This window comes from Dama dama, chromosome 5 (genome assembly GCF_033118175.1).
Source record: "Dama dama isolate Ldn47 chromosome 5, ASM3311817v1, whole genome shotgun sequence".
NCBI lineage: Eukaryota > Metazoa > Chordata > Mammalia > Artiodactyla > Cervidae > Dama > Dama dama.
Window position 1 is genome coordinate 98,276,082 of NC_083685.1, and position 27,340 is coordinate 98,303,421.

The following is a 27,340-nucleotide window of genomic DNA, read 5'->3' on the forward strand; positions in this document are numbered from 1 at the left end:
CCCTCCTCTTCCTTCCCCTTACCCATGGCTCTCAAAGCTCCTCCCAGAGCACATCCTGCTGCGAGGTCTCTTTCTAGAGAAGTGTCTGTGGTCAGCCACAGCCACTGGATCTTTTTTTTTGGCTGTGCCGCAAGGCATGCTGTATCTTAGTTCCCCGACCACGGGTCGAACCAGCACCTCCTGCAGTGGAAGTGTGGAGTCTTAACCACTGGACTCCCAGGGACGTTCTGCTGACATTCTTTATTCTGATCAGGTGGGAGGTGGCACCTCCCGGGGGCCCCCTCTGGTGCTGGCTGGATGCAGGGAGCCGAGGATTCTTTTTGGAGCTCCAGACACATCAAGCACCTCCCACCCCAGACACTACTGGCTAAATGCCCCCAAGCCCTTCCAGCTCAGTTGGTACAAACCCAGTTCATCATTTCACCCTCAAAACCCACTTCTCTGCTGCTCATCTCAGAACCAGAAACCTGGATTTCACCTTTTACACCTCCCTCTCCCTCACCTGTTACACCTCAATGGCACCAAGACTTATCGCTGTCTCATGAATTGTCCCCTTTTTTTCCCATCTCCATGGCAGTCATGAGGTCACTATTGTCTTTCTCCTAAATTATTACGACCACCTGTAATAGATTAGACCGCTGACTACATGCCTCCACCTCACAGATGAAGGTCTCTTTCTTAGGGTGAAACATGAATCTGATCCTGTTACACCTTTGTTACAACCCCCAATAGCACCCTGTTACTTTCAAGAGAACAGCCAAATTCCTTCACGTGATTTGCAAGGAGTAATCTGGTCCTTCCTCGATCCCCAACCTCGGGCTTTATCCTCTCGCTCTGACACCTCCCAGAAGTCCTGAACGACTGTAGTTCCTTAGGATCCAGACCATCTCCCACCTCCAGGCCTTCATGTGGGCAGTGGGATTATCTTCCCAACCCTTCTCCTGGCTCACTCCTAACCATCATTCCTTCAGAATGGAAGAGGGAAAAACAGGTCAGAGAGACAGGAGGAGAAGTGGAGTGCTGTGGAAGTGGGAGTGAGGACAGTGTCAAGGACATGACAGTCAACGCTGTCCATGCCTGCAGAGAGGACATGGATGCAGAGCAGGAAGAATCATCTGCTGACCTTGGTGATTAGGAGAGAGCAGTGCTGGGGAGCAGATCACCTCCAAGGCGATGTGCTCGCTAGTTTTCATATTCTTTCTTCTTCTCACATTTGGAAGCCAAGAAATATTTAGGGGCCTCTCCAACACATTTCTAGACCTTTGAAAAAAACTCAGAGACTCTGTGTTTTCATCAGATTTGGCCTAATGGCTAAATGGCTCTGGAGAGAGGCAGATTGCTGACCAAATGAATGCCTGGATTCAGCTGTGCCTGAAACCCTGAGGCTTAGATCTTCTCTTAATTGTTCAACTATGTGATCTGATAAATGGCCCCTTCCTTTTCTGTTAAGACTGTTTGCATTCGGTTTCTGGTACTTGGGTTTCTCCTTTGCAACCAAAGGAGAAGTCACTGACTGACCTTTCTCTGAAAAGACTGAGTGGGTTGGTTCCATCTCTTCATTTTGGAGAAGAGGCCATTTGAAAAAAAAAAAAAAAACAGAAATTTAAACCATCTGCTTTATAGCTCAGCTTCCCTTTTATAGTTATTTCTTTAAAAAAAATTTTTTTTTATTTGGCTGCAGAATCTAGTTCACTGACCAGGGATCAAACCTAGGCTCCCTGCATTGAGAGCAAAGAGGCTTAGCCATTTGACCACCAGGCAAGTCCCTTATAGCCACCTCTTTTCTGTCCCACTCATGTGAGTGGACTCAATTTTATCAAGCATCTTTGTATTCTTAGATCACATGTCTGCCTCATCCCTCTGCCCTCCCTCAATAAGTTCTGAGAAAGAAGCAGCTAGGTCTTATTCTATCCATCACAAGACAAGAGAATGTGGAAAGACAGTTGAGCTCAGTAAATAAAACAAATGGATGAATGGATGAAGGAATGAAGGAGGGAATGAACGAGTGAAGTGAAAAAGTTCAGGACAAGATAAAGGGCCAAGAATGGAGCCCTTGCAGGTTCAGCACTCAGCAGCAGCCGGCAGTGTGGCCATCTCGGGCAGAGGCTTCTCCTTATCAGTTCTGGCCTAACTGATCGGAAATCACAAGTTGATGTCAGCCTCCTGTGGCTGCTCCACTCCTCTTATCATGGGCTGCTGTCTCTGCAACTACCCTGGGTGTGGTGGCCACCAAAGGGGCTGCTTGGTGACCGTGGACAGCCCCAGAGCTGTCCCCGGCAAGGATGAGCTGAGGCGCCCTCATTTTGAATTTATTGTCATTTATTTATTTTGGCCACACCGTGTGGCATGTGGAAATCTTAACTGCCCGACCGAGGATTGAACTTGTGCCCCCTGCAGTGGAAGTGGATTCTTAACCACTGGACCGAGAGGGAAGTCCCTTGCAACCTTGTTGTGAGGGCATGCAGCCGAGGGCCAGCCAGGGACAAAGAGAGGGTGAAAAAGGAGGTTCAAGGATGAAGGACTGAGACCCCTGGTTGCCCCCAGCTCACCATACGTACCATCAGCAAGGCAGGTGGCACTGCCTCTCTGATTGATCCTAGTGGCTCCCTGTCGCTCTAGGGTTTGTTTAACCTGGGCTTTTCAGGCCATCTGTTGCCAACTTCCCCGTCTGCACCAGTCTTCCAGGAACAGCCTCCAACAAGACTGTGGAGCCTTATACCAAGGTCACAGGACAAAAATCTCTGCAATTAACCAAGCCTCATAGCAACAGTTGCCACGAGCCTCCTGATCTAAACTGGCCAATTCCCTGACTTCACAGGTAAAATATCTACTCTATAGCATCCTGACCAGTCTGGTGGCTTAGTGGTAAAAAATCCACTTGCAATGCAGGAGAAAAGACATGGAGACACGAGTTCTGTCCCTGGGTTAGGAAGATCCCCTGCAGGTGGAAATAGAAACCCACTCTAGTATTCTTGCCTGGACAATCCCATGGACAGGGGAGCCTGGTGGGCTACAGTTCACAGGTCACAAAGAGTCAGCACTCAGGTACGCGCATAGCATCCTCACTTAACGCCATCCTTTCAGTAGGAATTTTCTTCCTATTAAGGCTGTAAAATTGGCTACTGGCCTGCGAAAGGAGCCATCCTGCTGTTTTGACAGCATCTCCCGTTCTAATAAACTCTGTTCTCCTCTCCTTCTGCCTCATGTCTGGAAATTCTTTTCCAAACCATGCACAGACCACATAATCCATCAGCACCAGAATCCAGAGAGCTAGACTTGCCTGCACTTACCGCCCTGGCTTCCGGATCATCAGTGAGCCAAGGGCAGCAAAGCCACTCTGGACGGCGGGCACCCAAGACACAGAAGCCGAGACTCACTGTCTGTGGCTCCTCCAGCCACAGCCAAGGTGACTTCTCCTCAGGCTCCTGTATCCCTCCACCTTCCTGGGTGTGTGGAAGTCTGCTCACTAACTCACTTGAGGCTGCCAAGTTACTTAGCTTTCCGGCAGAGAATCCACCACTTCTGTTTCATCCTTATTCCTCTTTCCAAGCCCCTCTATTCAGAAAAATATTGACCTATTTTCCTGTCTATTACAAAGCAAATGAAACTTTTAATTTTTAAACAAATTAAAATCCTCTTGTAACTGTGGCAGCAGGTAGATGAGTGCTGGGATCAGGACACTCTGGAGCACCATGGTATGGGAGTCCAGTAAGAATTGTTAACGTTTGCTTTGGGGACAGGAAACCCAGGGCCATCTGTGTGTTCCTCCAGCCCCACCTTCTATGGAACTGTCTCTGGGATCATTCAGTAGCTGATGCAGAATCCATCATCTCATTGAGTTTTCTAAGGAATTCACTCACAGAAAATCCTAAAAGACAAGGTAGATTTTCCTGAAGATTACATAGGGAGGATGGAAAAGAAGTCGGTATTAATCATGTCTTAACAAGCTATCTAAAAATCTTCCATGAGAGACTTCCCTGGTGGTCCAGTGGGCTAAGACTCCAATGCTCCCAGTGCAGGGGGCCCAGGTTTGATCTCTGGTCAGGGAACTAGATCCCATATGCCACAACTAAGACTTGGCACAGCCAAATTAAAAACAAACAAACAAAAAAAAAAACACCTAAACTTAAAAAAAAAATCTTTGGTGGATATTTCTTTTGTCCACTTCCAGGCCATGCTATGGAGCTTTTTTCCCTCTCTTTTCTCCCAAACTGATCCCAGCTCACTAACTCTTGGCTCCTCTCACCCAGAGTTTTTCACAAACATCTCAAAGTCCTTTTGAAGTGCATTCAGAGCACCTCAACTCCATTCTAATCCTTGTCTCCCAGTTTTTATATCCTGAACTCATTAACAACAACCCAAAAATCAAATCAAAAACCCAAATCAAATCAACCCAAAAACAACCAACCCAATCTCTGGTTGGTAAGACCTATTCTTTTTTTTTTTTTTTTAGGACCTATTCTTAGAAAGCTGAGAGAAGTAATAAACCAGAAGATAGCTGTTATAGAAATATGCAATCACTTTATGAGTTAGGACAATTACAGCAAACTTCACTTTAAAGTCTCATTCAGGGATTTCCCTGGTGGTCCAGTGGCTAAGACTCCATGCTCCCAATGCAGGGGACACCGGTTCAATCCCTGGTCAGGCAACAGGGAGCTAAGATCCTGCACGCTGCACAGTGTGGCCAAGGTAAATAAATAAAGTAAAGAGATGTTATCGTGGAAAACAATTTAAAAAAAAAAAAAAAAAAACAGGCTCACGTAACTGGCAAGTGGTGGGACTTGAACCAGGAAACATCTAGTCCAGGCTGAGCCCAGCCTGAAGCCTGGCCTGTGCTCCTTGCTCTTGACTCTGCTCAAGGGAGACTGAGGCAGTGGCAAGGCTGCTCTCCTGGTGGACATCTCTGCTTCTAGTGAATTCTCTCTGGCGCTCACACTGGTGGCCCAGGGAAGCAGGGGCAGCAGTCAGGCTCTAAACCAGGGTTTCACAGGCGCGATTCCTGGACCAGCAGCATCAGAGGCATCTGTTAGTAACTTGTTAGTAACTTGAACTGTCTGGTGTGGGTGTGTAAAAGGAGGAACAGTACATGTATTGGGAATTTTCCAGACTTCACTTCCTGCAGTGTTGTTTTGTGGGGTGTGTGAGAACCCAGACTTAGGGTTAATGGGGTGACAATTGTAAGAAGCAGATTTATGCTTTTATCTTTTTTTTTTTTTTAGTCTATTCACTTAACCCTTTCAGGCATTCTTATGTGGGAGGAGAAAGAATTTTTATTTTATTTATTTTTGGCCATGCATCATGTGGGATCTTAGTTCTCTCATCAGAGATTAAGCCCACACCCCTGGCATTGGAAGTACAGAGTCTTAAACATTGGACTTCAGGAGAAATCCAGAATTTTTATTTTAAACACCATTACATTTTAAAAAAATTTTAGTGTTTAAAAAATTGTTCTAACAATTCACAAATATGTTTTCATTGTAAAAACAAACATTATACTACAGTACACATATATGTTTATATTTATATTATATTTAATTAGATTATATTAAATATATAAAGTATAAATAAATAATATAAATTTATTGTTTATATTTAATATATAAACTATACATTATATATATACATATATATTATAGAATTAAAAAGTGAGCCTTCTCTTCCTCTTTCCCAGCTTCTTTTCCCTCTCCATTTAGTGATCACCATTTTCCATTGCTTGGAGTAATTTATACAAATTGTTTTTCGGCTTGCTTTGTTTTTTAGAAATCATTATTAGTATCTAAGGACCAACCACATCCTTTTCTTAAATGTCCATATTTTCTGCACTAGTAACACATTTAAATGGATCAAGACCAGAAAGATACAGGGCTTCCCTGTTGGCTCGTGGTAAAGAATCTGCCTGCCAATGCTGAAGACACATAAAAGGAGATGCAGGTTCCATCCCTGGGTGGGGAAGATCCCCTGGAGGAGGGCATGGCAACCCACTCCAGTATTCTTGCCTGGAGAATCCCATGGACAGAGGGGCCTGGCAGGTTACAATCCATGGGGTTGCAGAGCCGGACCTGACTGAAGCAACAGCATGCACACACGCCAATGCAGGAGACACGGGTTCGGTTCCTGGTCTGGGAGGATCCCATGTGCCTTGGAGCAGCTATTGAGCCTGTGCTCTGGAGCCTGGGAACCACAACAACTGAGGCCATGAGCCCCAGAGCTCATGCTCCACAACAAGAGACACCACCGCAATGTGCAGCCTGCTCACCACAACTAGAGATTAATCCCTGTTCTCCACAACTGGGGAAAAGCTGTGTAGCAAGAAAGACCCAGCACAGCCAAAAATAAATAAATAATTTTTTAAAAATCTAGGTTTGGCTATTTAAAAAAAAAAGAGAGAGAGAGATGGGAAAGATAGAAACCCAGTTCATTCTCTCTTGTACAAGCCATCTTTCAAGTTGGTGAGGAAAACTTTGCCCAGGCCTCCCTTCACACCTGTTCCCCTTCCAAACTCCTGAGGACCCTTAGGTTCCTCTGAGATCGGGTCAAGGGCAGAGAGAACTTGGGGTTTCCCTGGAGGGCAGGGCCTGGGACCCCCTTCCTCTGCCTGTTCTCAGGTCGCCTGTCCTTCACGGCACGCCCAACCCCCTTTACCTTCCTATTAGGCAGGTCCTCCGGGACAGGTCTGCAAGCTTCCCAGGGTGCGGAGGAGGCGCTTGTCTGTGTAAAATTTGCACTGAGAAGGCAGAGAATGGACGAGGACATCAGAGAGAAAGCCGAGTCCAGTCCTCTGTTACCTGCGCAAGGTGCCTGGCCCATGCACATGTGTGCACACATGCACACACATGCAGGCACACGCATGCACACAGCGCGTCCTGGCCCCCACGCTCTGGTCCTAGCTGCTTCTGCTTGTCGACCCCTCCTCTCCGGCTCTCAGTTTTCACCTGTGACCCAGCGATTGGAGAGTGTGTTTGCAGAGCCCTCGTCAGCTCTCTCCGGCTTCTTCTCTGGACAGTCCTGGCTCTGGCCTTAGAGCCCTGTGGTTAGTTTTGCTCAGAGAGGGCCTCTGGCCCCTCAGATGAGAGGCCTCTTCCTTGGGGTGGGGGGTAAGGCTGCTTTGCTGCGCCCACTTTCCTCTCTCCAGAGGTCCCAGGGGATCCCCTTGGGCCAGTACCAGCTTTGGGGGATGGAGCGACATTCATTCACCGAGGGCTTCCTTCCTGATTCTGCCCCCTCCCCCTGCTCCCGCCCCAATAGTGGCCGCTCTGGATTTGCCTGGAGGCTTGCCAACCGTTTCCTGTCTACCTGCGCCCCTACTTCCACTTCTCCCCCCGCAGCCCACTCCCAGCCGGTCCCCAGGGAGAGTGAAGAGGGTAGCTGTGAAACTGGCTGGGCTCCTCTGGAATGCCCTTATGATGAAGCCATCCCTCTCAGATTCATGGGAACTTTACTTTTCTGGGCTTCAGTTTCCCTACAGCTCACCCGAGTGGGTTGAGGAAGAGTAGCAGTAAGGGCAGGGACTCTGGGGCGGCGCTGAGCCCTGGCTTCCCCTTTTCACAGTCTCTGTGACCTTGGACAAGTTCCTTAGTTTCTCTGCCTCAGTTTCCTCATCTGTAAAATGGGGCACAATAGTACCTACCTCACGGTGAGACAGGCTGGGACCTGGGACCCTTTGCTGCAGTGCTTGCACCTGGACAAATATCTTGGAGCAACAGAATACAGAGAAACTATAAGGGACTAAAATTAACTGCAGGCATATTAACTGCAGCAGTTGGGGCCAATTATGAACGAGATACAAAAAGTTCAAAATCCAACGGCCACTTCTGAGCTTCCAGGAGCAAAAGCAAGGTCCAGTGCATGAGCAAGACTACTGCACACAGCACCACCCAGGGGCGGGCAGACCACCTAAGCTGCCCCTCCGCCCCAACCCACCCTCACCCTCTTTGAGGGGCCAGCTCACCCCACCTCGGGGAGCGAGCCAGGACAGCTGCTGCTTGTTTTCAATCCCTTGTGCTGCAGCAGAGTCCCAATAAAGACCTACCTGAATTCCTCATCTGGCCTCTCATCAAGTTCTACTGAGTAAGGAGTCCAGGCACCCTGGGTGTTAACAGTGGTGTCGTTGGAGGGCAGGTGTGAGATGATGTAAACACATCAAGTGTGTGGACCGTGCTGGGCCCATGCACAGCATTTGCTAATATCTAGGTTTTTACCACCTTGATGTTCAGGGGAGATGCTCTGGTTAGGTTTCAGTGACTCCAAGTCTCCACGTTCCAGCTCTAAATGTCTGAGATTCCCCGAATGGGCCCTGTTTCTTTTCCCTTGCCCTGTGCAGAAAGGGGCACACATGTGTGGCTGCTGTGACCACAGCTGCCCCCTCCAGGGACTACACATTCAGAATGGCCGAGTAGTGTGGACTGAATGTCTTGTCGACCCCAGATTCATATGTTGAACCCCAATGCGATGGTGTGAGGAGATGGGACCTTTGGGAGGCGAGTAGGTTTAGATGAGGTCGTGAGGGTGGAGCTGCCATGATGGGATTAGTGTCCTAAGAAGAGACACCAGTGCTTCCTCTACCTTGTGAAGATGTAGTGAGAGACAGCCATCTGCAACCCAAGAAGAGAGCTTTCACCAAACACCAAATCTGTCAGCACCCTGACCCTGGACCTCCCAACCTCCAGAATTATGAGAAGTAAAAGAAAGGTAGGGCTTCCCAGGTGGCGCTAGTGGTAAAGAATCCACCTGTGAATGCTGCAGACATGAGACGCAGGTTCGATCCCTGGGTCAGGAAGATCCCCTGGAGGAGGGCATGGCAATCCACTCCAGTATTCTTGCCTGAAGAATCCCATGGACAGAGGAGTCTGGTGGGCTACAGTCCAGGGGGTCGCAAAGAGTCAGACAAGACTTAAGTGACTTAGCACAGCACAGCACAAAAGAAAGGTTGTGTGCTCAGTCGTGTCCGACTCTTGGCGACCCCATGGACTATAGTCCACCAGGCTCCTCTGTCCACGGAATTGTCCAGCAAGAATGCTGGAATGGGTTGCCATTCCCTTCTCCAAGGCATCTTGCTGACCCAGGGATCGAACACACATCTCTTGAGAAGTAAATGTCTGCTGTTTAAATCACTCACTCTTTGGTATTTTGTTATAGGAGCCCAAGCAGACTGAGATCCTGGGCCTGGGATCTGACCAGGACACAGGTGTGCCTGCTGCAGATGGGGACGACTTGCCACCTGCCTGTCTTTGCCCCAGGGAGGGCACTCTTTCCCCGGAGAGCTGGCTTCCTTTACCCTGATTGTACTGGTAGGGCTGGGGGAGCAAATAGAAGGATTTAGAGATTGGGCAAAAAGAGAAGAGTAGTTTCTTCCCCAAGAAAACCCAGCAGCCCCACTTCCAGGGTAGCGACGGACATCCCAGTGCTAGAGGGTGTGATGGGTGTGGCAGTTGGGGGAAGGGAAGTCTGAAGTCCCAGGGCAGGTGCCAAGCGGTCCATGTCCACGTGCATCTCCTGCGCGGGAGAAGCTGTAGGATCTGGAAATCTCTCTGATGCCTTTCCTTTGAGCAGACTGAGAGGGGCTAAGCGCTCCCTGCCCCAGGGGTTGTGGGAGAGCCATCCCTCTGGAAGAGGGATGACTTGGATGTCAGGGACCACAGGAAGAGGCCTCAGACCACTGTGTTCTGGGCCCCAGAGGAAGTTACACGCCTCCAGAGCAGAACACATGGATAAATTGGACTTCATTAAAATTAAGATCATCTGCTCTGCAAAAGGCCGTGTTAAGAGAACGAAAACATAAGTCACAGATTGGAAGAAAATATTTGCAAAACATGTATCTGATAAAGGACTGGTATCCAAATTTTGTGCTCCAGTCTTTTTAACATTCAACAATAAGAAAACAAACAACCCAATTAAAACAAGGGCAAAAGATCTGAACAGATACCTCAGCAAAGAAAAGAGACAAAGCCAATGTAAAAAAAGCCACATACTATACAATTCCAACTACATAACATTCCAGAAAAGGAAAAACTACGGAAATGGTGAAAAGATCAGTGGTTGGAAGGGGGTAGGGGAGGAATGGGTGAACAGGGGAGCACAGAGGTTTTCAGGGCAGTGAGACCACTTTGTGTGATATGGTGGCGGATATATATTTCCAAATCCATAGAATGTATTGTACAATGCCAACAGTGAGCCCTAATGTAAACAACAGGCTTTGAGCAATAATAATGGATCCATGTAGGTTCATCAGTTGTAACAAATGTACTTGTTGATAGTGGAAGGAGGTGGAGTACGTGGGAACTTTCCATATCCTCTGCTTAATTTTGCTTTGAACTTAAAACTGCTCTAAAAATAAAGTCTATGTTAAGCATTAAAAAAAAAGAGAATAGACATATGGCAAATAAACACATGAAAAGATGCTCAACATCAGTCTTTAGGGAACTGCAAAAGAAAACAACAAGGTATCACTACACACCCATTAGAATGGATAAAACTCAAAGCACCGCCAACACGAAATGCTAATAAGGGTGTGCAGGTACAGGAACGCATGCATTGCTGGTGAGAATGAAAAAATAGAAGAGCCTAACTATACTGTATTTGTACCATATGATCAAGCAACTATGTTCCTTGATATTTATCCAGATGAGTGGAAAATGTGTGTATGTCTGAACAAAAACCAGCACTGTATGTTTATGGCAGCTTTATTCATAATTGCCCCAAATTTGCATCAACCAAGATGTCCTTTAGTAGATGAATGTATAAATAAACCCTGGTACCTCAATAAATTGAAATACCATTCAGCAACAAAAACAAATGAGCTATGAAGACATGGAGGAATCCTCAGTGCATGTTGCTAAGCGAAAGGAACCAACATGAAAAAGCTCTATACTACAGGTTGTTCAGTTGCCAAGTTGTGTCTGACTTTTCGACCCTAGGGACTGCAGCATGCCAGGCTTCCCTGTCCTTCAGTATCTCCTGGAGTTTGCTCAAACTCATGCCCATTGAGTCTGTGATACTGTATGGTGCCAACTTATGGTATTCTGGAAAATTTGTAACTAGGGAGACAGTAAAAAGATGATTGGTTGCCAGTCTAATTAAGTAATGTCTCCCATTTAAAAAATGATATTACCCTATTTGGGATATCCATTTCCTTTGTCAGACTGGCAAACTGTAATTTTGAGAAATTTCTCCGTTTTATCGAAATTGCCAAATGAATTTGTGAGGTCCAGCACGAAGCTCACTTCCCTTCTGCTCAGCAGCACAGTGAGGGATATAGGGAAGGAAGACTTGGGTATAAAACGTATTTTTTATAGAGAGGAAAATTACAAAAAGATAAACAAAGCAATCCCCTAAGAATCTTATTTCCATTCTATGTGAAATGACTTACATGAACTAAAACTGGCAGGAAAATAACTGTAGATCATCAAATCCAAGAGAAACCAAATTTTATTTGACAATAATATTAAATTCCACTCATTTATTCTTGAACATGTCAATCATGTCAGAGGACAAATAACTTACATGACAGAAAATATTAAAAGTATATTGCCAACCACTGTCTGGGGCCTGGAGCAAGGACAGATGGCCTGGACAGGGGAGGGATGGTAACACCGAGGTGGGGGGAGATGGAGCCGCTCTGCCCACTTCTCTCAGGTCCTGAGTACCCTGGGCTGGGGCTTCACGGGCTCCTGTGAGCCCACAGCCTTTGGCACAGATGAATCAGGAGTGGGAGGGGTTCTGTGAGTATATAACTGTCTGCGTCCGTGGTTAATTCTCCACCTCTCCCAGTCCAAACCCCGGGCCCCAGCCCGGCCCTCCATCCGACCACCCCAGCCCACACATCAGTGTCCAGATTCTCAAACCAGTGCCACCTGGCAGTTACCAATTTTTGGCTCTTGTGTTCTATCAGCCATTTGCCCTCAGTCAGGCTCTAAGCTGCTTGAGGTCAGCTCTCCACCCTCTGCTCCTCTGGAAACTTGCCCAGGCGCAATGGTGCCCGTGAACTTTGGGGCTGGAAGATTCCGCATGTGATGGACTGTGTTGGGAGGTGGGGTGACACGGGCCAGCCTGGGAGAGGCAGAGGTGAAGGCTGGTGCAGCTGTGGACCGTCTTCTTACCCGGACCAAGGCAATTCCTCCTTCAGAGGGTAGAGCTGAGCGTCCCTTCCCCTCTCATCTGGGTCCTGCCTCAGCAGCGAATTGGAAAAGAGGCAATGAAGAACATTCCCTCCCCTCCTCTACCAGACCAGGGACTCAGCGCTTAGGGGGCGAGGCCGTTGAGCTTCCCTGAGCATCTGCCAGAGGCGCTGGGCCAGGTGCCTTGCAGTCTTGTCTCAACCCCCTAAGGAGGCCTTATTGATCCCTTTAGCGCTCAGCAAAGAGAGGCCTGAAGATGCTAATTCATTTCCTTCTGGCCATTTAGCCAGAAGGTCCCTGAGCTGCCACCGAATCTAGGCTTGTCCTGTCTCCTCCCAGAATCTCCAGGAAGGGGCTCCAGAAAGAGTCTGCTCTGAGTCCTGACAGCAAACAGGTCAAGTGCTGGCGCTGTTTCTCAGAAGATCCAGGGAATTTGAGAGAGAGAAAGTGTGTGTGTGTGTGATAGAAAGATAGATGGAGAAAGGGGTAGGAGGGCAGCACTGAGGTCAGAAAAATAACACCCATGTTTCTCCTACCTGAACCCCAGGTAGGGGGGCTGAACTCCAGACTCAAAGGCACCCCCCCCCCCCGACCCCGCAAGTCTCTGACACAGTAAGGGGAGGGACTGGCCAAGGGAGAGGCCTAACCCCTCTACCCCCCAGAGCACCAGAGCCTCGGATCTTCCTTCTAGAGAGGATCCTAGGCCATCTAGAGGACAGGGCCTCCACAGATCAGCTCACCCATCCCTCTCCTCTCTACCTGAGGAATCTGAGGGGCTGTAGGCCAGGTTCCTCCCCCTAATGCCTGGTTGTTATTTTTTTTTTTCCCCAAACACAGTCCAGAGGCACCATTAATCCCCTGTCTGTGGCAGAGCCCACAACGGGGACCCTGACCCAGCACAGGTCCATTCAGCTGTCCACCAGGAGCCAGGCCCTCCCAGGAGAAGGGGGCCCCGAAAAGGCTGCCCCCGGGCTTCCTGTCCAGGCTGGGGCCGCACAGCTAGGGCAGAGCTCCGCTGAAGGTCATGATGGGCAGGCAGAGCAGGGAGCAGAGGTCGGGCGTGGTCTGCCCCTGCGCCGGCGGGTAGGAGGGCCTCTGGGGCTGGGGGCAGAGGCTGCTCTTCTCGGGCTTGTAGCAGGGTGAAACCTCACACCTGTGGGGCAGGGTGGGTGTCAGGGCAGGCTCCCACCCTTCCAGCTCCTTCCAGGCCTCAGGGTTGGGGGTAGGGGTGCTGAAGCAGGGCTGGGGGCCCCCACTTTCCTACCTGACCACACTCTGCAGGATCTTCCGCTCATCCTGGTCCAGGCACACGGCAAAGTGACAGCTGTTAGAGCCGATGATCTGCACCTTGTCCACTTTGACCTGCGACGTGGTAATCTGGAAAGAGCGCCCGGGTCACCTGGAGCCCTGCCTGCCCCTCCCCTCCTCTGGAGCTGCCAGCCCTCAGCAACCTCTCCCCTTGGAACCACCCACCTGGGTCCAAGGGGTGGGGGCACACAGGGGGTGGTCCCACGGCCTCCATCAGGCCCTGACTCCCTCCCAGCCTCTGCCCTTGCCCGAGTCTAGAAGGAGCAATTGTTCTGGGAGGAAAACCCCACTGCCTGTACCGTGAGAGCCTGGGTTCCCTGACGCAGAGTCCACTCTGACACGGAGCCCACTCGGGGTTCTCCTGGCAGCCACCACGGAGCCTTTCTGCAGGTGCAAGGGTACCTCCTCCTCCCAGGGCCCCCACACGTGTGCACACCCCTTACCTGCCTCTCCTCTCACCACACAGCCCAGCACAGCCCTTGGACACGCCACCCCCATACGCACAGACACACACACGCATACACAGACATGCACAGACACACACACGCATACACACACGTGCCCAGTATGTCTCCTGAGGGGGTGGCAGGGAGAAGGGGGTGCCCTTACCTGGTTGAAGCCCTTCTTAGATTTAGGGTTCTGCCTTTTCACCACTTCTGTTAGGTTTAGCGTCAGGGCCTCTGTGCTTGAGTCTGAAGGGCAGGGGTGGCTCAGGCCAGGCTCAGGACCACCTCTGTCCCTACCCCCTCCCTCACCCCCTGCCCCCATCTCCACCTCCCCGTCCCTCAGCTTCACTTCTCTCCACCTCCCTGTCCCCCCACCCCCTGTCCCCCGACCTTCCTGTCCTCACCCCTACCCTACCTGGTCCCCACCTACCTCTGTCTCCCCTACCCCTGTCTCCACCCCCACCCTCACCCCCTGCCCCCCACCTCCACTTCCCTCCACTTCCCTGTCCTCATCCCACCGTACCGCTGCCCCACCCCACCTCCCGGCTACACGTGCCCCCACTCTCATCCCCTCACCTAACTCCTCCTGCTGCCGGCAGGCCTTGCTGAGGTTGACGGAGGTGCAGACCTTCTCCATGTTACTCCAGCGACTGCGCCCACTGATGGCCCCCTGGGAAGGGAGCAGAGCCACACTATCTGAGCCCCAGGCCCCTGGTGCCTGGTGCCTTCAGCTCCAGACCCGCCAGCAACAGGGTGCCACCTGCCACCAGCACACCTAGGCAGCTCTCTCGCCACCCCAGTCAGCCAGCTTCTTCACTAAGAGCCCCCTTGATCTCTATAAAGACCTGGTGAACCCCAGAAGGAGCTATCAGGTCACTGGTTTGGTCCACAGGCCAGCCTGATGACCAGGTCGAGAACTCAGCTCCATCCTCACCCCCAGCCCGGAATCCGGGTCCCCAAGCACCCTGAGGAGGGGGACTGCCCAGGGGGAGGGCAGCTTTGGAGGCAGAGGGGGAGGGGAAGGTCCACTGCCTCTCCTTCCCCGTTCTCTCGGCATCCTGGAGCACCTTGGCAGCCTGCCGCGGCCTTCCAGCTTACAGACTGGGGTCCAGTACACAAGAGGCCGGCTCCGGGGAGGCGGTGAAGAAGCTGGCCGACTGAGGTGAAGGGCAGGCCTGCAGCAGGCTCACCTTGCTGTAGATAATCTGTAGTGTTAGCGGGACAGCCTCCCGGTCACCGTCGATGCCCAGCCGCTTGCTGCCAGGACCTGTGCACACAAACAGACCCGCTGCTCCTCTCCCTTCCAGGCCCTCACAGACCCAGGGCCCTGCCTCCCCGCCCCTTTCTTGTCCCTCCTGCCCCAGTACCCTGCGACCCCTCCTCCCCAAGGGCCCCCTGGGTCCCGGCCCACCTCCACGGGGGCTCAGGTAGGACCCACCTGAAGCCTTGATGGCACGCGTGGCAGCGCAGTGACCCAGCTCCAGGGAGTGGATAAAGATCTCTGTCGTCTTCTCCCCGGTGACGAAGGTCAGCTGCAGTGGGCAGGAGCGCGGGCATCAGCGTGGACCTCCCAGAGGGACTCGCAGGCGCTCCCCCCCAGCACAAGGCTGCCGGAGACGGGCGGAGGGGGACCCTGTAGCCAGTCTGCAGAGGCAGAACAAGCCTTACCTCGGTCTGATAGACCTGCAGCAGCACCGGGCGGGCAGCGAAGCGGCAGTAATAGAGCAGCATGTCGGCCAGGATGGGCAGCCGGGCAGGGGAGCCCTCCAGGGACCGGGACTCCGCCTTCAGAGACTGCTGGGGGTGGGGGGAAACCCCAAGATGGAGAGAGAACGGGGAGGATGAGAGGACGACACACAAAGGAGACAGATCCAGAGGCAGGCAGGGCCAGGGAGGGGGGGCAGTGAGATGGGGGCAGAAAACAGAAGGGTCGGGGAAGGACCCACAGCCCAGCCTCCATCCCTCCTCTCCAGCCTCCGAGCTGGTCGAAGCTGGGAGTTGAGGAGAGGGGGCTGAGGCCTAAGATGCCTGGATCCTTCTGGGGCCCCTCCCTCCCTCCCAGCACAGAAACCCCTCCCTGGGCCTCGGAGCCCCGGGTTCAGCTCAGTCCTGCTTCCACCCAGCCTCCCTGCTCGATCCTGAGTGAGCTCTGGCCCTCCATGGGGGGCCTCCAGCTGGGCCCCCTAAGCCAGGGCCTTCAAAGCAAGACTGGATGCCTGCAGCCAGGTGCCCCCCCTAGCCCCTGCACCCCGGAAAGGGGCGGCTCACCTGGCACAGAACTTCGGGGGGCAGGTGCATGAGGCCCAGCACGTTGCGCTCATACCAGGGGTCAAGCATGCCGAGGTAGTGGGAGATGTCGTTGGTGCTCTCCCCCCAGGGGGCTGCGCCCAGCTCCTGGAGAGGGGGCGACAGTCATGCCCAGCGCCCTGGCCCTGCCACCCTCGCTGCAGGCCCTGCATGGCACCTGCTGCCCCGTTCTGAGCTTCCTTGCCCTTGGAGAGGTCTAACAACCCTCAGTCCATGCCCCCCTCCACCCCACCACCACACACAGGGCAGGGAGCACGCCCGGGAGCCAGGCCCAACCAGGAGGATGTGCGTCGTAAACAGGGGTAGCTGCTGCTCCTGACTTCCGACCAGCCCCCTTCCAGGGATCTGGGACCCGCTCATGTCTCCTTGCTTTGCCACCCCGCTGGGCCCAGGGCTGGGGACCTACCGCAGGGCCGGGGTGCCTCGGGGAGTCTGTGGGGAGGGGGGACGTCTGGCATGGAGAAGCTGGGCTGGTGCAGCCCCCAGTTCCTTGGCTCCGCTTCACGGGCACGTAGAAGAACTGGAGCTTAAAGAACCGCGTGAGGAGCGGACGGTTGCTCTCCAGCCGCCTGCAGAGACGAAGATGGTGAGAAGGGAGTCCCTGGGCTCCTGGGGGACCCCAGTCCTCGAGCCCAGATGCTGCCAGCACCACCCTCAGCTCTCACCGCAGTTTGCTGTACGCCCGGGCCACCTTCCCCGAGATCCGATCAGAGCCGAAGACCACGACTCGCAGCGTGGAGGCCTTGGGGTCCTCATCCCCACTCAGGAAGGGGCGGCGGCGCTGGTGGCGGGAGGCAGGGGCTAGGAGCCAGCCGGGCAGCGGGGGGCTGAGCTTGGCCTGAGGCAGGGAGCGCGAGCGCTGGGCCCGGGAGGCGGGCCGCGGGCCGTCCACGGGGCTCACGGGGCTGCAGAGGCTGCCGGCACGCCGCAGGGGCACGGCGCCATCCGGGCTGCCCTCCAGGGCCCGGGAGTCCCTCCGCAGCACGAGCTGGCTGGTGCTCTTGAAGAGTTTGTAGATCCTGTTGAACTTCTGTCCGGACCTGCGGTGGCCCCGGCGTTCCTGGCTGCCAGGCCTCTTGGGCCTCTCGAAGGAGCTCTCCTCACTGTCCTCCACGTAGCCACTGTCGATGCCGTCGGACAGGCCCGACACGAAGGAGGTCAGCAGCTGGCGGTGGAGGGTGGGTCCTGAGGCCTGGGACGAGGCAAGGGACAGGGTGGAGTCGCGGGAGGCCGCGGAGCTGGTGGAGAGCAGAGAGTCCCTCTCGGCACAGTGCCCGTCGCTGTCCAAGTCCTCCTCCTCCTCCTCCTCCTCGTCCTCCTCCTCCCCGTCCTCGTCCTCGTCGTCCCCCAGGATGCCCGGTTGGAGCAGCTCCTGTTCCTTCAGCAGGATTTCCTGCAGGATGTCTGCCGGGAGCAATGAGGGACACCATCTCGGCGTCAGGCCCTGGAACCCCTCCTGCACAACCCTGGGAGGGTCGACAGACTCAGACAGAACGACACTGGTGGGGAGAGGGCAGGGGCCAGCCCCGGACTCAGAGCCCCGCCCTCTGCTCTGCTCAGAGCCTGCTCAGGTGGGAGGGCGGGCGGGGGTGGGTGTGGGGGAGGCCCGCTGCAGAGGAAGAGAGCCCCGGATGTTTGGGGGGGGGTGGACACCAGGGGGGCCCCAGCGGGTCGCTCACCGAAGCTGTCCTGGTTCCAGCTGTAGGTATAGCACCTGGCCACGGGCATGGGGATGGTGCGCAGCTTGCCGGGTTTGGCGGTGTCTGGAGGAGCCAGGGAGGGAGGGGCAGGAGGTGAGGGCTGGGCTGGCGCCTTGAGACTGGCCAGCCCAGACCCCTCTTTGTCTTGGAGCAGAGACCAGAGTGGGGAGAGGGACCAACAGCCAGGTGGGCTGGGGCTGAGCTGGAAGCTGAAACGCCTGACCCGCAGTCAGGGGACTTTTCTCAAGCCCACGGGGTAGAAGCCACACCCTTCTGTGAGCCGTGGGAATGTGGCCAAGTCTCAGGCTCTGAGCCTCCGGTTCAAACAGGAGAAGGAGGGCACCAGCTCACCAGGAGTCCCTTCTTCTGTAACAAACTTTCCCCAGAGCCACTGGGGCAAGGCGAGCCATGTGACAAAGGGGGCTCAGAGGGGTACGTGCAGCTTCTGTGTTGTCTTCAAATGCAGCCCGGTGCCCTCGATCAGTCCTCCCTTTTCCTCCTCCCACCACCACCCCCGTGCCAATCTGCAGCCGAACCCTAACCCTGCAGAGGGGAACCATGCCCTCAGGATGGCAGAGCAGGAGGTGTCGGAGAACCTGGGTCCCTGAATGATTATACGGAGCAGGCCCAGCCGGGCTGCTCGCCTGGGGAGCTGTGGAGCCACGGGGGGACGGGGCCTCACCCCCAGCACCTCACCTAGGACACCGGGGAAGCCGGCTTTCTCTCCCACTGCCTGCAGTTTGGTCCTGAGCCACTGGCGGGCCTCGGCAGCATCCCCGATGCCTGATGCCAGCTCCTGAGCCTCTGCTGTCTCCGCGAAGATGTCTTCAAGCTCGGCCAGGGTCTTGGACTGAAAGCCGGGGCGGGGGGAGAGGGGTACGCAGGCTTGCCCGTGAACCTCGACCTGGCCGCCCAACTTTTCAAACTCCCAGTGACCTGTCTCTCCCTGGCCTTGCCACCACCTCCACCCACAACTGACCACCGAGCCAAGCTCCCCCTCAGCCCCTCTTCTCCAGAAACGGTCAGAAAGAAAAGCCCAGAGCCTTGCAGAGCTGGGGGTGGGGGTGGGGGCGGGGATCTCAGTGCTCAGAGAGGGGGAGCCACACAGCCAGCAGGTCCCAGAGCTCGGCCTAGACTCCAGGGTGCCAGCTTCAGTGTAAAGCTCATGCCTGTGCCACCCAGCTCATGCCACCCTCGGAGGCTGTGTTCAGTCCCTCGGTCCCGGTTCCACCCATCCGGGTTAGGAACCAGCAGAACAGAGACCTCTCAATGAGGTCAGTGCTCCAGTGACCTCACTCAAGGTGAGGGGGACCAGTGTATCCGGGCGGGCTCCAAAAGGGAGCAGTGAGAACCTCTGCCGGGAGGGGGCGCTGCTGAGCCCAGGGCGGACCCTGCCTTTGTAGCGAGAACCTCTGCAGGGAGGGGGCGGTGTTGAACCCGCGAGAGGGGGCGGTGCTGAGCCCAGGGCCCCGGGCACATACCTGCAGCCTGCAGTGCAAACCCGGCAGGTCGCAGTGGGGCCCAAAGGTGGCCTGGAAGGCGTGCAGGAGCAGGGTGGTGTACGTGCTGTGCGGTGAATGCCCGGGCGTGCTCAGCTGGTTGGCCACGGCGAGGAACTCGGCCTGCACCTCCACCGGGTTCAGCAAGAGCACAGTGCTGGGGACACAGAGGACCGGCCATGGGCACTGGGGGACAGGGGTGGGGCCGCCACAGAGCCCACTCGGGCTGGGGGCCAGCCCCTCTGACACCCAGGCCTTCTCACAGCCCAGGCGGGGCCTGAGGCCAGGGGAGAGCTGGTGGCTTGGAGGGTCCCAGTTCCAAGGGGAAAGCTCACTGCCTACTTATGACCAGTTCTCAGCTGGGCTTTACAAAGACCTTTTAAAAACTGAACTTCGTTTCCACAAATAAATTCTACCTTCGTTTTTCTTTAATAAAAAAATTTTTCCTACAAGACATGTGAACAGATGCAAAATGACACAATAAAGGATTGTATTTTAGGGGAGGTGACTGGAGGCCAGGTGATCATTTTGGGGAGGGGGCAGCAAGGCAACCACATGCTGTGCGATGTGGCCTGAAATTTCAGCCCGTGTGCTCAAGTCAAGGGTCGGGTGTGAGGTGGCTTCTGCCAGGAGGAAGGGGAGCAAGTCAGGGCTGCATCTGACTCCTCTCCTGGCAGAGGGTGCCCCTTCTTTCTTTTCAAAAATATTTATTTGGTTCCATGTGGGATCTAGTTCCCTGACCAGGGATTGAACCTGGGCCCCTGCACTGAGAGCTCAAGAGTCTCAGCCACTGGACCACCAAAGCCATCACGAAGGCCAGCATTGGGCTGGGAGAGGTAGCGTGCACACAGTCACCACCCCCCACCTCCCTTCCCCTGGACCCTCTTTCTCTCTCTCTCTCTCTCTCTTTTTTTTGAGTGAAAGCACCAGAAAGCAGGTATATTGAGAAAGATACACATCCCACTGGCAGAATGTGGTCCATCTCAGGAGGTGAGAGCGGTCCCTGGGGTCCCTCCTGATGCCAGTGTTTAAATGTCTGCATTATGGACATTTCGAACATACCCAAATATTAAGAGAATCATGAACCTCAAGGATCAATCACTCAGTTAACACATGACTGTTTGAGCTTCACCCACGACAACCCCCAATCACTGCGTTTTCTCTAAGGTACTCCACTCCAGTATTCTTGCCTGGAAAATCCCATGGATAGAGGAGCCTGGCAGGCTACAGTCCATAGTGGCACAAAGAGTCAGACACAACTGAAGGACTGAGCACACACCAGCCATAGCAGTGTTATCCCTGTGAAGGCTGTTAGTGTGAACTGCTCACACTTCTTCCCTCACAAGTCCTGCAGTGTTTAAACACAGCACAAAGAAGCACCAGGCAGGTGGCCTTCCTGCCAGTGTCTATGGACGACTGTCCCAGAGCCGGCCCAGGGGTCAGAACTCAGGGACAGGATGGGGCTGTGTCAGATTCCCCCGGGTTTAGGGAGAAACTCATTTTGATTTCTCTATGTGTAAGAAAAAGGAGTCAGGCTCAAGTAAGTAGTCCCTCACTGAGTCGTCCTCCTTTACTGACTGCTGGATCATCCCCTCGTGGACATGCATTAAGCACCACTGTATACAGGACCAGGCCAGCCACCCTAAGGCCTCACCACTTGCACCTCCTCTGCACGATTGTTAACCAAAGTGAGACTGACTTGGCTGTAAGCTCTTTCTACGAACCTCTCTCTGTGCCTCAGTTCCTGGATCTAAAGCACACCTCTCTCACAGGGTTACTTAACAGGAGGACTGGATGATGGAGGGATGCCTGCAGCACTACCTGGGGTTCAGGAAGCGCCTTGAAGCTGTTGGTGATTATCCATCATCCACCTGCCTCAGTCCCCCTGGCAGAATTTTGCTTGCTTATTAACCAACCTTTCTTTACAAGACATTTTTTTCTGCCCTTTCTATCTCTCTCAAAATCTACTACTTGCTTTTCTGTTTGTTTTTACCAAGTAGGAACTCAAATGATATCTGCTCAGTGAATGTGCTGTGAACCCCTGGGACTGAGGGTGGGAAGGGGCTGGGGTGACTGGAATTTCTGAGCCAGTGGAGGCTGGGGTTTCCAGGCACCCATGTGCTTGGAGGCTTGCTGGAGGGCCCTCAGAATAGAGGCTTCCTCTCAAATGCTTTTCCAGCTGCAGGCTATGGGTAATGAAATCAGCTCAGGGAGTCCTAACCAGAACTGCCTTTCAAATGAAATTGAACTAGAACAGATCAGAGCTCATGCTTGGGAGAAGGTGACTTTTCTTTCCTAAAACTTGTCTCAGCTCTATATGTGTGTGTATCAGATTTTCATACAAAATACATTTTTAAACTATAGGTCCTGGTCAGGAAAGTTTGGAAAATGCCATTTTACTGACAGGCAGAAAGACATTATGCAAAGAGCCTGGGCTTTTGAGTAAGACTGAGGCTCAAATCCTGGCTCAGACATTTACTAGCTGTGTGACCTTGGGGAAGTTACTTGCCCTCTCTGACCTGTGGCTTCCTCATCTGAAAAGTAGGGGTAAAGAAAGGTAATGTGTGCTTGTTCAGCATAATCAAAGCAGGTAATTTTTGTTTTTGTTTTAAAGTCTCAGACCCATTTAGGAATCTGAAAGACCCTTAGCCCAGAAAAATGAGCCAGTGCACAAAACATCACCCCCACCCCCACCCCACCATTCCTTCCTCCCCAAGAGCACTCACACAGTGGAGCTGCGGTGACTCCTAGTGGACAGGCCCTGCTCGGCCCTCACCAGTCGCTGGTAGGAGATTCCTGTGGCCAAAAAACCCAAAACAGCAGTTCATTAATTTACCTGTTCCTTCAGGAGGCTTAGCCCCGCTCCTTGGAGGTGCCGGCACTGGGAGTTCCCGGATGAAGGTCAGATCATGGGGAAGATTAGACCCCTGGCCTCCAGGGTCTTTAACAGTCTGACTCCCAGCCCCCTCCGTGGCCCCACCCACCCCACAAAGCTTCACTCTTTAGAGACTGAGGGGCAGGGCACCCAGGGAGGAGACTGGGGACCCCGAAGTGGCTGGACAGACTCCCGCTGTCCACCTGGTACTGATTCTGTCACCTCTCCAGATCCAGGTGTCCTCCGGCAGCTCAGCCTTAACCCCAACCAGCCCCCCAGGCTTCCCCTCAGCATCCCGGCCCTGCCTCGGGGGACCCTCAGTATTCCGAGGTCCTGCCTGGCGTTGCCCTCCTCTATGGCTGAGTCTCTGCACCACGGATCCCATCCCAGCCTTCCTTTATGGCATCATCCACTCTCCATCTCCTCTGATTCAAAGATGCTGAGAAGAAACGAGCCAAGGTTACCCCCTTTCCCCTGAAACTTAGTTCTGTAGCTGGAAAGTAGGTACTCACTGCCGTGTCAACCACGGCAAGGAGACTCCGCAACACCTGGTTCTTCTCACCGAGGGGGCTGGGAATCGGCAGCGGAGGGCGGGGGCAGGCAGTCCCCCTCACTAGAGTTTGAGCATCCTCACAGGGATGCTGCTGGGTGTGGACTGGGTGAGAATTTGGAGCAGAAGGCAGCCTCTTGGGGGAGTCAAAGCCACGACTGGGGTTAGAGACGGCTGTAAGCAGAGGGCTGTGACTTTTGTAAGTGGTCAAACATTTCCAATTTGTGCTATTCCAACTTGAGACCTGATTTCTTTGATTTCGGTGCCTTTTGTTTGCTGTGTCTTTTATGTAATTGTCACATGTTTAGATGTTAATATTATGTCTACTTGGACAGGCAAGTCCCTGAAACAGAGGTGATGACGATCAGGACTCAGGACGCCACCTAGTGGCCGCCTACAGACATGACAGAGAAAAGTCCCCTCTGCCCCTTCCAACCCAACAATGTCCCTGGCCATCCCAGGTTTCCCTGGCCATCCCAGGCTTCCCTGCCCCCCAATCTACCAGACTCCAAAACACACAGACATCAAAGTCTTCTCTGGATCTTCTCTGTCCACACTTCTTTTTAAAATACCATATAGTGTTCTTAACAGGCAACCCGCGCCCCACTGATCTGTCATGCCACACCCCCACCGCCCTGTTCTGCCCCTGTAGACTCAGGCCAGGCTGGGGCTACAGTCCAGGAGGTACTGTGGGCCACTTTATCCCTGAAGCCTGCTGTTCTCTTTAGTCTACAGGACAAGGAGCATTCTCTAACATCCTGTTTCTCCATCTGCTCATCTTAGGGGCTTTCCTGGTGGCTCAGCGGTAAAGAATTCGCCTGCCAATGCCTGCCAAAGAAGGAGACGTGGGTTCAATCCCTGAGTTGGGAAGATCCCCTGGAGAAGGAAATGGTAACCCACTCCAGTATTCTTGCCTGGCAAACCCCATGGACAGAGAAGCCTGGCGGGCTACAGTCCATGGGGTTGCGAAGAGTCAGATATGACAACAATCACGTTTGGGAATTGCAGCATCATTAGCTGGGAGCTGCTGTTGGTTGATGATGTTCTATTAGTGGGTGCTGTTTCCAGAGTGATTGGCAGGTGCTGAAGAGCCCAGATTCCAACAGCATCACCTGAAACTCTCTACCCCTCCCCCAAAGACACCCATCAAATCCCCCTTCCTTGGCTTCTCTTGATAACGAAACTCCACTTATCGGGGAGCCTCATGGCGATGAGTGCTTCTCCTCTTTGACCTGTACCCATCTTCCCTGGGCACCTCAGCAGACATGAACAACTTTCTGAAACCGGCTTACTTAGACCAAGACTGGCTCAAGGGCTGAACAAAAAAACCCACCTAGGTGGTTCCGTGTCTAGTCTTAACATGTAGGAAATACAAAGGGCCCCCCCCCATATGGGCAAGGGATGTGTCCTGGTGAGTGGGAGCTCATGGTGGGCAGCCATGGTGAAGTGCAAATGCCTTGTCCAGGCACGGGAGTGCCCTCATAACTGAGCTTTGTTTACCCAACTGAGCTTTCCCTCTTTTAATTTTTTAAAAACTTATTTATCTTATTTTTGATTGAAGTATAGTTGATTTACAACACTAAGTTAGTTTTAAGTGTACAGCAAAGTGATTCAGTTATATATATATATATATTTTTTTTTCCAGGTTCTTTTCCATTATAGGTTATTACAAGATATTGAATATGGTCCCCTGTGCTACATTAGGTCTTTGCTGTTTATCTGTTTTATATAAAGTGGTGTGTTAACTGTTAATCCCAAACTCCTGAATTATCCCTCCACCACCCCTTTCCCTTTCTAAAGTGCTAACTGGAAATGGCCACTCTGCACAGGACAGCTGACAAAGAAGACAGAGGATGAGTGACAATCACTGCTGGTGTCACCAAGCAGGAACTGGCTCCAAGTTAATGACATTCTTATGGAACGTTCATGCTGAGGACACGACGCAGTGCCTGGTCATCATGAGGCAGAATCCCCAGGGCTGACACAAGGCAGGGAAGGCTCAGCCTTATCTGCACGGCCATCCCAGGAGACAATCCTGGCTTCCTCCTCCTGACCCACATCGTACCCCGACACTAACACTCCTGGCTGCTGGCTTCCTCTTATGCTTTCCTTCCTTCTGGGGTCCCCTGGACAGCAGCCATGGAACTCTCTCTCTCTCTCACACACACACACACACACACACACACACACACACACACACGTCTCCTTTATCCGTTCATCTGTTGATGGACACTTAGGCTGCTTTCGTGTCTTGGCTACTCTAAACAGAGCTGCTATGAACACAGTCCTACGTTTGATCAGGAGGCTCAGAGAGCTTCTGTAACCTGTCCAGCGTCATCAGCTAATAAGTGACAGAGCAGAGTTCTTTGTTATCCAAAAGCCCATGTTCCTACTCTCACATTTGACTTTATAGCTAAAGCAAGAATCACCAAACTTTTCTGAGTCCTAGTTGTCTCATGTACAAAATGGGAGCAATGCTGCTTTTCCCTCAGACTCTGCAGGGCTGTGCTCTGGGTGATGCAATCGTGGAGGTCTGGGTGCTTTGAAAACTGAGGCGTGACTCACACATACGATGCCCACTGTCGCCCGTCAGGATGACAGACCAACTCTCAGCGGGCAAGTGCTGTGATCTGCACAGCCGGGCAGGCACAGAGTAAATACTCAACAAACATGCGGGCTGAACCCAAGGGGGCTGTGGTGGGCGGGACCCAGAAGCACTGACATGAGGCTTCCTGCCACCCAGATGGAGGCAGTGGGTGACCCTATGGCAGGGGTGGAGTCAGGAAGAAGGGGGAGGTCCGCAGGCTTGATAACCTGCCCACTTCCTCTGCCACCCAGCCACATCAAAGTGGGGTAAACTGTTTTACTCATCTCCATGGCAACTGACTCCACAAGGCTGCATGGGTGGAGGGCCCAGCTCCCCAAGTCCCTGTCATCTTCTCCCTGTGACCTTGCCAGGATCCACCTACGAAGATAAGGCCACCCTGAACCCTCCTACCCCCAGCAATAGGAAATCAAAGTAGGCCAGCATTATCCTCGCAGAATGCTGAGAGGGAGACACAACTATACTCCCATTTTACAGATGAGGAAACTGAGGCTCCTATGGCATGAAATGTCTTCCCAAAGGCCCCACAGCCCCAGGGTTGTGGGGACCCCACAACGGTCTAGTACTAAGTACTGGTAACCACGGAGTGATGCAGCCTCAGCCTCCCCCACAGAGCTCAGTGCCTGGTCTCCCTTTCCCCCTACTGTCTCCCTCAGCTGGGTTACTGGGGGTGGAGCCACTCAGCAATGAGGCAAAACTATTACCCGCCTGCCTTTAGCAAATTACACCAAAGTACTTCCTAACTGGACTTCCCCGGTGGCTCAGTGGTAAAGAATCTGCCTACAGTGTGAGAGCCGTAGGAGACGTTGGTTCACTCCCTGGGTCAGGAAGATCCCCTGGAGGAGGGTAGGGCAACTCACTCCAGTGTTCTTGCCTGGAGAATCCTGCGGACAGAGGTGCCTGGTGGGTTACAGTCCACGGGGTGGCAGAGTCAGACACCACTGAAGTGAGTCAGCATAGTACAGCACAGCACTTTCTAACTAGCCCACCTAAGGGCTGAGAAGGAGCTACTGTGGTTGAATTTACTACTTGCTGTTAATATTAATGAGGGGTCAGGTTCTATGAAATTAGAGGCTTACTTACTTGTGGATGTGAGATGAGTGCTTTTTGTTCACTATAAAAGATACTGTCATGGAAGCAACCTAGATGTCCATCAACAGATGAATTGATACAGGAAGATACTGTCATGGAAGCAACCTAGATGTCCATCAACAGATGAATTGATACAGGAATTGTGGTACATAAATACAATGGAATATTACTCAGCTATATAAAAGAACACAGTTGTCAGTCCTAATGAGGTAGAGGAACCTAGAGCTTGCTGTACAGAGTGAAGTAAGTCAGAAAGAGGAAGACAAATGTTGTATATTAACGTGTGTGTATGGAATCTAGAAAGATGGTACTGATGAACCTATTTGCAGAGCATCAGTGGAGATGCAGACATAGAGAGCAGACTTGTGGAAACAGTCTTGTAGGAAGAAAAGGGAGGGACGAATGGAGAGAGTAGCATGGAAGTATATACATTACATGTAAATATATACTATATGTAAAATGGATAGCCAGTGGGAATTTGCTGTGTGGCACAGGGCACGCAATCTGTGACAAACAACCTAGATGGGCGGGATGGAGTGGGAGGTGGGAGGTGGGAGGGAGGATCACGAGGGAGGGGACAGATGTATCCCTGTGGCTGATTCATGATGACGTAAGGCAGAAACCAGCACAATATTGTCAAGCAATTACCTTCCAATAAAACATTTTTTAAAAAAGGTAATGGCAAAGGTTTTTTCCCCCACTGTATGATGTTTCATTCCCCTACGTGATGTTGACTAATTTTGTATCTAATTCTGCCATCTTTTCGTGGCTTAGATGAGAAATTTATTTCAGTTTCTGATACCCTTCTTTAAACCGCCTCTCCCACCTTCCTGGCTGGTTCCCTC

The 27,340-nt window shown here is 52.8% G+C and overlaps 1 protein-coding gene across 6 annotated transcripts in view; it reads right to left on the reverse strand.

Annotated features, from left to right (window-relative positions):
• Positions 1–11,406: 11,406 nt before the first annotated feature.
• PIK3R5 (phosphoinositide-3-kinase regulatory subunit 5) overlaps positions 11,407–27,340 on the reverse strand; it is a 75,448-nt gene continuing 59,514 nt past the window's right edge. For 5 of the 6 annotated variants that reach the window (XM_061143465.1, XM_061143462.1, XM_061143463.1 and 2 more), the window contains exons 6-19: positions 22,100–22,169; positions 19,356–19,530; positions 18,571–18,724; positions 17,854–17,937; positions 16,840–17,578; positions 16,581–16,743; positions 16,136–16,261; positions 15,536–15,664; positions 15,306–15,399; positions 15,058–15,134; positions 14,444–14,537; positions 14,031–14,113; positions 13,378–13,490; positions 11,407–13,266 (exon numbers count right to left, since the gene is read on the reverse strand). In XM_061143465.1, coding sequence (XP_060999448.1) covers positions 13,113–13,266; positions 13,378–13,490; positions 14,031–14,113; positions 14,444–14,537; positions 15,058–15,134; positions 15,306–15,399; positions 15,536–15,664; positions 16,136–16,261; positions 16,581–16,743; positions 16,840–17,578; positions 17,854–17,937; positions 18,571–18,724; positions 19,356–19,530; positions 22,100–22,169 — 2,255 coding nt within the window. In that variant the 3' untranslated portion in view covers positions 11,407–13,112. The remainder of the gene's footprint in view (positions 13,267–13,377; positions 13,491–14,030; positions 14,114–14,443; positions 14,538–15,057; positions 15,135–15,305; positions 15,400–15,535; positions 15,665–16,135; positions 16,262–16,580; positions 16,744–16,839; positions 17,579–17,853; positions 17,938–18,570; positions 18,725–19,355; positions 19,531–22,099; positions 22,170–27,340) is intronic. The other variant, XM_061143468.1, reaches the window with a different exon arrangement.